The following is an 11,547-nucleotide window of genomic DNA, read 5'->3' on the forward strand; positions in this document are numbered from 1 at the left end:
GCACAGAGTGGTGGCCGGAACAGGGAATCCTTCTTCGTACGCGGCGCCGTGCTGCCCATGCACCGACTGACTGGCACCACGCCAGCACGCAGCAAGCAAAGAGAGAATCAATGGCAGGGACGGCAACCCCTATGACTTCACTAGCCGCGTAGCTAGCTCTATCCTTTCCTTTTCTTCCTCCCCCGTCCGCCTTTCCGGCCTCACCAGCACGGCCGCCTGCTACAGTCAGTACTGTTCTGGCCCGGCCACCCTTTCCATTTCCGGCACGCTCCCCTTCCTCCCCTTCATCCCCCATGCATCCACGCTCCTACTACTCCCCGCTACCTAGGCAGCCGGCCGGCCTCTTCTTCCTCTGCGCCGGCGGGCCCCGCGCCGCGTCGCATGCATAAACAATGACTGGGCCGCCCGTGGCCCGGCTTGACGCCCTGATCGCTTCATTTGTTTACGCTAATCAAGGGACGCCGCGTCGCTTTGCGTGGGCTAGCTTCGGGCTCCGGTTTGGCTCGGGTTTTCATTAGTAGTTTGCCAATAGGAGCAAGTCTCGACTCCTCTCCACTCCACCTTCCCCTTTCCTCTCCCCTCCTCTCCTTTCGCATCCCCATCGCCTCACAACCGCACTGTGCCTCTCCGACCCCGGCCGACGCGCGCGTCTCGCGGTGCGGGGACTGGGAAGGAGGAGGAGGAGATCGATCGGAGGCGGCGATGGCGCGGGAGAGGCGCGAGATCAAGCGGATAGAGAGCGCGGCGGCGCGACAGGTCACCTTCTCCAAGCGCCGCCGGGGCCTCTTCAAGAAGGCCGAGGAGCTCTCCGTCCTGTGCGACGCTGACGTCGCGCTCATCGTCTTCTCGTCCACTGGGAAGCTCTCCCAGTTCGCAAGCTCCAGGTGCGTCCCTCCTGTCCCCCTCCCCGTCTCGCGGCGTTTCCTTCTTCGTCTAGATCTAGCCGTTTCTCCTCACCCCATCGCCTTCCCGCCGGCCTTGGTTGGCTTTAGGGTTCTTTCACGCCGAGCCTTCCCGCGAGCCGCCGCGCGTCGGTTTCCTGCGCTTCTCCGCGTCGCGCGCGCCGGAGATCAGGCGACGTGCTAGCGGGACGGATCGCGTCGCCTAGCGCTCCCTCTACTGGATTTTTTTTCTGGTTGCGTTCGCCTACATAGAACTGACGGAATGGGGATTTTATTTTGTTTACTGTAGCGTCTGCTCCTGTAGTTGGTACCAGATTTTTCCCCACGAGTTTCTCTTCCCGGGGGTGTGTATCCGAGTGGGGTGGTCTTTACCTCCTACGAGAGGCCGCGCGCGCGCCTTTGGTGTAACCTGTGTTATTTGCTGTGTATCGTCGTCTCGGTGCGTGTGGTTCCGTCGAAAGAGCGCGTCCCTCTCCCTCCTCGAGTGCTCCGGCCGGTGGGGGTAGTAAAGCTGTACGGCCGGACTTGTGATTTCATGTGCCGGTGCGTGCGTACGTCGCATTGCCGGCAGATCGATCGGTTCTAACCATGACTTCGTGCTCTGCGCTCCTCAGTTTTTTTTGTTTTTATTTCTAGTGTATCGAGTAAGATATTCTTTCTACCCTCTCTTCCACGCGCTGTTCGTCTTCTGTTTTTCCCCTTAAGCCTTGACTCGGGTGTCAAGGCTTCCCCAAAGCAAGCGTGTATTTGTGGTCCTTGGACCGTTTTGCTCATGTCCTCCGCTTGTCTTGTTCATGTTTCCTTCGCTGCTTTCCAGTGCGGCTAGCTGTTGGGGGATACTTTGTCCTAGTTAGCTAGATACTAGTAGTATTATACTAGTAAAACATCTTTTGCTCCCACAATGTTTGTTTATGCGATTTCTCATGTAACTAAGCCTGCACAGCTCTTTTTTTTTTGAACAAATGCACAGGTCTTTTAACTTATGTGCTGGACTTAAATGCCATTGGCCGAGAACGATTGGGTGCAAATGAACCCAATGATTTTTTTTTGCCAAATCTTCATTAAATTAGTGCTGTGTTTGACTTTTAGTGAGAGACTGTACCATAAGCAATAGTGATGAACACAATAACAATGTGCTCTACCGTATGTACTCAAGGGATTTATGAAAGACAGAATTGTCTTAATTGTGATAATGTATATACTGACAATGAAAAGTTTTCTCTCTATGCAAAATCTTGTTTCAGCTTTGTTATTTTGTTGCATGCATGTGGTTGTATATTATTCCAAGATGTTCTAAATTTGTATTAGTTCATAGATAGTATAGTGCTTATGAGCTCAACTTCTTTTCCTTGAAACTGTAATCTTCCAGTTAAGCAATGGCAATGTTTTTAGGAGTCACAGGTGCTCTAAATTCTAAAAATGCATTTTACGGTAGAGCACATTGTTATTCAACCATATAATTTCCTCCACAATACATTTTATTTACTGAAATTCTAAAAACGTCGAGCTGAGTGGTTCGTGCTGCGCCGAGCATTTTGTTTGTGCTATACAGTTAATAGGAACTGCCTAGAAAACAAACAAAATAATGCCTGAAAAAGTTAATGGGGGAATGTTAACTCAGTTATTATGATGCTTTCCTTGATTCCTTGTAAGCTTGTAGGATTCAAACCATTCCAACTTTTTATCTGGTTAAAAAGAGTCACCTCTTCCCTTTAATGAAGAAATATCTGCTTGAGCTTTTTCTTCTGCTTGTTTTGTTCAATCTAGCACTAAAGGATATCACCTTATATATGTTCTGTTATTAGTTATGAACTAGTGTTTTATTTGATTCTTTATTAACATCAGACCTCACTCTATAACCTAACAGTGGAAACTTGTTCATGATTGCTAGTTATTGCATATTTCGATTGCATTGTTTTCATTGTGTGCAATATCAGTCTTTGGTAACTATTTGTGATGGTCACTGTACTAAGAAATGTCAAAATGCTTGCATGTCTGCCTCTATATAATTATTAACATGAGTGTGACACTGATGTTTTAGCAATTTCTCTTTTGTTGATTGGTTATAGGTTGCTATGGTACTGATATTTGCTTTTCCTTGGACAGTATGAATGAGATCATCGACAAGTACAGCACCCATTCTAAGAACCTGGGGAAAGCAGACCAGCCTTCTCTTGACTTGAATGTAATAATCACTTTATTTCCCTCAGTTATCCTAGCTAGTGAAGTACTATGTTTATACCATCCCAATACTTAGGAATCTAAATAAGTAATATTATGATATAGCCCTGGATAGAAGATCTTGGGTTCAAGGCCTAGTCTAGCACACCCTCGTATAAATTGATTATTTTCCATCAAATACCGCTAAAGTGGAATTTTTCTTGGATCCTTTAAGAAGTTCTGAAGAGTAACTGAAAGTTGAAACAACGGTTTCTAGACTCCACATATGACATTCTCTAATAATTATGGGCTTGGTAATATGATTCTCCATTTTATGTGCTATTGGTAATATGCGTGTGAAAGTTTTTTTCTGAATCCATCAAGAGTAATCGTTGTGTATAGTTGCTATTTGGTTATTAGTTATATTTGTTAATGAAATTGATCCTATAGCATGCTGATTGATTTCTGTTTTCATGGTTACATTAACATACTTCTTTTTCGTTTCAGTTAGAACATAGTAAGTATGCAAATCTGAACGATCAGCTTGCGGAAGCTAGTCTCCGACTTAGGTTATGTTCTATCCTATTATGATTTTACATGATCCATACTGTTTTTTTTTGTTGCATGTCAATATATAGTACTGATGGTTCTTGTCCAACTGATAGACAGATGAGAGGCGAGGGGCTTGAGGGGTTGACTGTTGATGAACTCCAGCAGTTGGAGAAGAACCTTGAAACTGGTCTGCACAGGGTGCTTCAGACGAAAGTATGCTGACTGAACATGATATTTTCACAGATCCCTTCTAGTCAGTGACACAATGAGCAACTGTTTAATGGGCTGTTCGCTTTTGCAGGATCAACAATTCTTGGAGCAGATCAATGAATTGCAACGAAAGGTACAACTTGTTGCAAGATCAATTTTTATAGTCATTATAGTAGGCGAACAACCATTGATTTATTTATGAAAAAAAGAACCTTGTGCTTTTGTATTGGTATCATCTACACATGCTCATCATGTTTGGGAAACCAAATGCTACATTAATCTTCTTCTACTCCCTCTGTCCCAAAATAAGCTGCTCAAGTTTTTCTAGATACAGATGTACCTACACACTAAAAATATGTTTAGGTACAATCATATCTCGACAAATTTGAGCAGCTTATTTTGGAAAGGAGGGAGTACATTCAACAGTAGTGGAGAGCCTCCTACTGTATTATTAAGATCACAAGACTGCAGAAAGCTTTACTAAAATCTGTACAGAAACTAATGGTCTAAAGCACTATGAGGAAACTACCTTTAGAATAGGAAATTCCTGTTTACAGAACTAAGAGAGGTTAATGATCCAGGCTGAAAGTAGACCCTTATGCTTCTGATGTTACATTAATTTGCTATGGCCTGTTTACATTCACTGATTCATTATTAATAAAACAGTGTGTAAATAGTTAGTGTAGTTTCCACAAATAAAAAAAATATTATACTATGTGTTATTTTGGTTGGACAGTAGGACTGGAATACTTGCAACTTATTTCGATACATGTATATTAAATTAGAATATAGATATATGTTCATGAAAATCCTGAATGCTTGTGCCCTATACTTTCAGAAGATGTAGGAAATATAATACATAGCGTGAGCGCTTAAATAAGAGAGAGGATAATACAAGATTTACTATTGGCATGTGGACTTTGTTTTTAGCATTATGCTTCCAGTAGCTAGGCAAGAAAATATTGTTTCCTGTATTCTCTCGTGTGTAAATGGATAAGTATTCATATCATCATTGTTATCCAATACATTACCTATGTACATCTAACATTTTGGAAGTATTTTTAGTTTGTACATATGGTATCAGTTTACCAGATCATACTGTTAGTTTAACTTTGCTATCCCTTTTCACATTATAATCTTATACTACCTCTGTCCAGAATAGGTTGTCTTGGATTTGTTCAAGTAGACACTATTTAGTGTATAGATACATCCAAATTTAGACAAATCTAAAGGCATCCTTTTATCGACGGAGGGGGTATATTTTGACTGGTTTGAAGTTTACTTGTCAGTTGAGATATAAGATATAAAACTAATATACTTGTTGTGCCACTTGCATAATTTACCAGAGCTCACAGCTGGCAGAGGAGAACATGCAACTGAGGAACCAAGTATGAAGTGAACCTTATTTGGGTAGCATCTATTTTGTTGTTTCTCAGTCCAGTCCAACTGAATACGTATTTCTATTTCCAATCTTATTTCTGGATGTAGGTATCCCAGATACCAATAGCTGGAAAGCCAGTAGTTGCTGATACCGAAAATGTTATTGCTGAGGATGGGCAGTCCTCTGAATCTGTCATGACGGCGTTGCACTCGGGAAGCTCACAGGATAACGATGATGGTTCAGATGTATCCCTGAAATTGGGGTGAGTTTTTCAGTGCTCTGTTGTTTCCATGTACTTGTCAAATCTTGAGGAATGACCATGCATGCAAAAAAAAAAAAACTTGATGAATGTAGATTCACATAGTTTGGTTGTTTAGTCACTTCATATCTATAAGTTGACAACGGTATAGATAGGGTTTGAGGTTGTCTGATTTATATGGATGTGGATACGATCATATAAGCCAGAATCTGTTGATAAATCCTTTAAACTCAATTAAATAAATACCTAATCAATTTTAGGCTATCCTTCAATATTTACTACTTCTAGGTTGGATTCCTTTGTCATGCATATGACCATGCCTTCTCTCATATGTGTCTTGGACATTGGATCACCTAAATTGGCTTAGTTTTGGATCCATAACTGTACACGCTTCATATAATATTTTATGGGAGACTGCAGCCTCCCAACTCTTTACTTTCTTGTACTAGGACTTAAGCCTGGACCACACAATATATATATTTTTAAATGGAGGCAAACGCTTTGCCCAATCTATTTATTAAATAGTTTAAGTGTTTAACCACACAATATTTAGGTTAACCCCTAGTAATTTAGCGCTAATGCATTTGTGACATTTGGATTTGAGAGAAAAAGAATAATATTTATTGGGATTTGAATTTAACTTGGGTTAGTTGGCATCCTTGTTAAGTTGGAAGTTGGAACTATTCAAATTGCATTCTCATAAAATGGACATGATTTTGCAATCTGATTAAAAATAAATTGTATTTTTAATTGTCTAGTAACTCTTGGCATCCTGCAATTTGCTATCTAATTGGTCATTTTGATTATTTTAGCTGGTCAAGCTAGGACTTGAATCTCATGACATATCTCTCTATTTCTTGTATTTCTCAAGTTAGAGAAATGTAGCCATATTTAGCTAGTGGAATAACCATGTGTTGCAAAATTTGGAATACTGCTAAAATTAATTTTGCTTGTAATAAATCAATACTGTTACATCGATCAATTTGAGGATGGCCATATATCAACTGGAGGATGGCAACTTAAAATGAAGGGTACTATTAAAACTAGTTAAATTAGCTAGAATCGATTCAATAGTGCTGAAAGGTAGACTTATGCAAATTAGCTTAAACTTTTGTGGTGCACAGTACTACTACCCGCAGTTTCTTTCTTTGTGACTTCTACCAATCTGCCTATACCTTTACTACTTTATGAAATGTAACATTTTGCGCATTTTACATTGATGAGTTGCCACAACTTCTTGCAGATTACCCTGCAGTGCGTGGAAGTAACTATATAAAACCGTCACTTCAGATCTTTATGGAACTGCCCACATCAGTGGAGAAGCTCTTGTGTAATCGACAAACGTACCCGAGCTGCAATAATCTTGCAGCTGAAGCGAGATCAGTTAACCTGATTTATCATCCTTGTGGCTGCATGACGTGATGTTCCCGTTTTTACTGTTTACTAGGATGTTAACTAAACTTTTAGATCGATCTGATGTCCATCTTATCCCCGTTGGCACTATTTGTTCATGGTATCCATGTACCTTAACTGTCAGTATATCTTAAACTTATGGTCTATATTTGCATTTGCAATGTTAACTAAAATTATGGTCTAAAGAGCGCTTGCAATGTGATTGACACATTTGCAATGTTTCTTTGCAGTCTTAGTTATTCACTAGGAATCATTGGCACGACAACATGTTGTGCCCGTAGAATAACCAATTAATAAAAAAGGTAACACTTTTTCTTGAATAGAAGATGAAACAGATGATGATGTATTTCGTTTGTCGAAGTTGATGAGGAAAAAGGTAATAGCTTTCTCGAGAGGTGATCAACATGAGTTATTAATATTTTCTTTCGAATAAACGAGGCCACCAATATTGGAATATTTTCTGTAAGAAAATATTGTGAAAGAATAAAAAAGAACAAAAATAAGTAGTACTAAATCAATGCTGGAAATTTACGGTCGGGAAAATACTGTTAGTTGGCAATGATGTTCTAATGTTGCAAGAAACCAAGGATTCATTGGAAAGGTGTTTACTGTTAGTTGGCAATGATGATCTAATGTTGCAAGAAACCAAGGATTTTATTGGAAAGGTGTTTCGAGATGAAGGAATTGGGTGAGGCGTCATTTTAACTAGGGATCGGGATCTATAGTATAGAGATAGATCAATGTGGCTCATAGGATTGAGTTAGAGTACATACTCGATATTGATGAAGATCAAGAGTATTTTGCTAAGAAACGGTTCTTAATGTCGCATGGTACTTAGTGTGCGGCAGATGAGCAAAGCCGGGTGGAGATGATTCCATATCCTCAACAATTGGATCGATAAAGTATGTGATGATATCTAATAGCTGTGATGTTTTCTATGCTCTAAGTGTTAGAAGCAAATATCAGTTGAATTCCAGTGAAAGATCTAGGACAATAGTAAATAATATCTTGAAGTACTTGAGAAGAACTAAAGAGTACCTAGTTTAAGACGGTTAGGAAGAGCTAGGTGTAAAGGGTTACAACATTGCTAGCTTTTAGATTGAGTTGGACGATCAGTGCCTGGATATGTATTCATCTTGAACGGAGGTGCAATAGGCTGGAAAAGTTATAAAAAGAGATGGTTGCCGATTCTTCAACGGATGCCAAGTATATTAATTTTGTCTCGAAGGCTTCAAAACTGGTGTTTGGATCACGAATATCCAGATGGATCTTGGTGTGGTACCCAGCTCATCCAATCTATTAGATGTGTATTGTGACACCGAATGATGCTATTGCACAAGCTAAGGACCCTAGATAATAGTAGAAGAACAAACATATACTGAGGTGGTATCACCTAATTCGGCAGTTTGTCGAGGCGGGAGAGATACCAAGCTTTGCAAAGTGCACGTGGAAGTCAATGTTGTAATGAAGACTCCTTTTTACGAGTCACGACATTCGGAGTTTTTACCACGGTGGACGCGCTCCGAGAATGCGTCTTGTTCGGCTGATGTAATGACCTGTTTTTTGGGCTCTTCTATATTTTTCGCGGCGTGATGGGATAGCCAAATATATTGGGTTCTTCCATATTGTCAGCAGGTACATCGCTGATGATCTTGATCGGAATAAATGACGAGTCAATGAACGCGAAGATTTTTCCACCCTCTTTTTTTAGGTTCCTCCTTGATGAAAATTTCGTCGAGTTCCTCCTTGCGGAAAATTTCTTCGGGTCCTCCTTGAGGATAATTTCTTCGGGTTCCTCCTTGAGGAAATTTTTTTGTGTCCTCCTTGAGGATAATTTCTTCGGGTTCCTCCTTGAGGAAAATTTGTTCGGATCCTCCTTGAGGAAAATTCTTCGGGTCCTCCTTGAGGAAAATTTATCCGGGTTCCTCCCTGAAGAAGATTTCATCGGGTTCCTCCTTGAAGAAGATTTCGTCGGGTTCATCCTTGAAGACAATTTCATCGGGTTCCTCCCTGAAGAAGATTTCGTCGGGTTCCTTCGTGAAGAAATTTTCTTAGGCGCAATTCTTCTTTCTTAACCTGAGATGTAAAGTGAAGAAGTATGTCGCAGCCCCCAAGTGTCGGGTGCGGCGAAAGTAAATGATAATCAACTTTGTGTAAAATAAAGGAACACTTAGCTTACGCACGATGAAGTCTTCGAGTGCATGGAGGAAGTCGAGCCGAAGTAGAAACCACCAAATATCGAAAAATGGATGCCGCCATATTGTTGATAAAAAAATATCCGAGCCCCCGAGCGTTAGTAGGGTGATGTCTTGATTGTTGCTTAGGCGCCGTGTCACAATTGTGACCCGCGGCGAAGTCGTTGTCCAGCCCCCGAGTGTTAGTCGTGACGTCGAAATAACTTGACGGAGTCATGGCGTCATATAAGGTGAAGTTATTTAGAATGAAACCATTGACAATAATATAATATGGGTCCACTGAAAATTTACGCCATTGGAGATGAAATCGTTTGAAGAATAAACCATTGAAGATTATTTCATTAAAGATGAAGTATTGAAGACGCATCCGAGATGAAGTATTTGAGATAAATCCACATTGGGGATTACACCATTAAATATGAAGCATATGAATCCAATGATATCATAGAGTATGAATCCATTGACCCGAATAGAATAAGTCCAGTAATAGTTATAGATGATAAATCCATTTAACCCGGAGATGCGTCGGGTAGTATTAGAAGAAACCAATGATAACCCGAAGAAAACAAATCCATTATGCCGAATAAAATAAATCCACCGAGTTGAATAAGATAAATCCACTAAGTCAAAGAAAATAAATCCACTAAGTAATTTCACTGCGCCAGAGAAGATAATTCCACTAAGCCGGAGAAGATATATTTCGGAGAAGATAATTTCACTAAGCCGAAGAAAATAATTCCACTGCGCCGGAAAAGATATGTTTCGGAGAAGATAATTCCACTAAGCCGAAGAAAATAAATTTACCAAGTAACCGAGTATATTTGTGGTAACGAAGTAATGATACAGTCCCCAATGTTGGGTGAATTTGCTCTAATGATATAATGGTGCAGCCCCAGCCCCGGGTAGTCGGGTATGGTGAAAGTAAATAAATAATTGAATCTTGGAGGAAGAGGAAAACTTAGCTTTTTATTTTGTACGTCGAAGTCGATGTGGAAGTAGGTCGTGCGACGGACGCGGTCGATGAAGCGAACACAGCCGATATGGTGGACGTAGTTGATACGGCGGACACAGTCGATATGGAAGATGTAGTCGATGAAGCGGATCCTCAACGGTAAGCTCCTGAGTGTGGCGAAGTGGATCGGCGTGGCGAATCCACGATGAAGACTGGAGTGTATTAATCTGAAGAGTCGATGCCGCAGCGACGCGGTATGACAATTCGTAGTTCATGGCGATAATGTATATAGATGGTTTGCCGAACAATAGACCACTGTGTTCGTAGCGAAGCGTCCGAGCACGGAGCCTCCAGTCGAATGACGTAGATGAATCCCTAAAATTTTGGATGTTCGTTCACCAAGATCCACTATTGCTTCATTGCCCCAAAGTGACATGCAATATACGATAAACACACATGTATATAGAGAGTTAGGTTCTAGCAATAAAATATCTAATACACAGAAGAGCAACCAGAAAGAGATGATAAAATTTGAGCGAGAGGAAACAGACCAATCTGCCTTGCACGTCATCAAAACCGTGTGCACCCGAGACTTGCCGGGTCACGCGGAGGCTGCCATGGAGTGAATCGATTTTGTCTGACCAGTTCTCCATTCCTTGTACTTCCGCGCGCATATCCACTATGAAGAAAACAAGTTGGTCGCGGCTGCGTCCTGTTGAGGAAGCTCATGGCTCGGATAGGCCGGACGCGTTTCCGATTGATCTCGTCGTTGTTGACGATGAAGATCCCACCCGGATAACGAAATCCAGTCGCCGCTTCCACAGATGGCGCCAATTGACGAGGGATCACCTCGCCAATGCCTACATACTGTAGACTTGGGTTTCGGGAGAGAGCGACGATGGAGATTCCGGGAGCGAGATTGGGCACACGATATATCCAGCTTCGGGTCCCCTCGATGGAGGATCCCTACGTGTTGCTAGCAATCTAGTATATGATCATATGTATATTTACAGGGTGCCGCCGTGGCGGAGCTATGTTGTCTATCTGTTCTCTATCTTCTGTCTATATGTTGGCCTCTCTCTATCAGGTGCCCTGGCTGGCTTTATATATACAACCAACCTAGGGTTTTACAAAAGTCCTAGTCGACTACTCCTTCGGGTTGCCTTCTTGTGATGAAGACATCCCTACCACACTACTGCCTCCATCATTACCAAATGAAGATGAAGCTGCTGTGAAGCTCAAGTCCAATGAAGTTCGGATTGGACCTATTACAAGAGCTCGTGCGAAGCTACTTAAACAATAGGTGAACTTGTTCCTAAACGATACTTTGATTGATGAGAACTTTATACTGCCTAAGTCATGTTATTTATGTATCATCAGGTATGAAGAGGAGACAAGCATTGCACGAAGAGGAGAGGAGCAGCTGGACGTGAAGAAGGACGTGAAGCTGGATATGGAGCTAGGCATGAAGATACCCCATGGACGCGCGAGGGAGGAGCGGGAGGCATGCGCGAGAAGGGAAG

General features: G+C 41.6%; 1 protein-coding gene across 1 annotated transcript; it reads left to right on the top strand.

Moving 5' to 3' along the window:
• Positions 1-687: 687 nt before the first annotated feature.
• LOC124693202 (MADS-box transcription factor 22-like) lies at positions 688-7,044 on the top strand. Its single transcript, XM_047226666.1, has 8 exons — positions 688-884; positions 3,009-3,087; positions 3,570-3,631; positions 3,728-3,827; positions 3,916-3,957; positions 5,171-5,212; positions 5,313-5,467; positions 6,708-7,044. The coding sequence occupies exons 1-8, from the start codon at positions 703-705 to the stop codon at positions 6,730-6,732; spliced, it is 687 nt and encodes a 228-aa protein (XP_047082622.1). The 5' UTR covers positions 688-702; the 3' UTR covers positions 6,733-7,044.
• Positions 7,045-11,547: the final 4,503 nt, after the last annotated feature.

This window comes from Lolium rigidum, chromosome 2, assembly GCF_022539505.1.
Source record: "Lolium rigidum isolate FL_2022 chromosome 2, APGP_CSIRO_Lrig_0.1, whole genome shotgun sequence".
Classification (NCBI taxonomy): domain Eukaryota; kingdom Viridiplantae; phylum Streptophyta; class Magnoliopsida; order Poales; family Poaceae; genus Lolium; species Lolium rigidum.

Excerpts from the sequence above, each read along its gene's own strand:
- LOC124693202 (XM_047226666.1), top strand. The coding sequence starts at position 703 with ATGGCGCGGGAGAGGCGCGAGATCAAGCGGATAGAGAGCGCGGCGGCG. Across the intron at positions 885-3,008 it reads TCCCAGTTCGCAAGCTCCAG|TATGAATGAGATCATCGACA; the intron begins GTGCGTCCCTCC and ends TTCCTTGGACAG. Across the intron at positions 3,632-3,727 it reads GAAGCTAGTCTCCGACTTAG|ACAGATGAGAGGCGAGGGGC; the intron begins GTTATGTTCTAT and ends TCCAACTGATAG.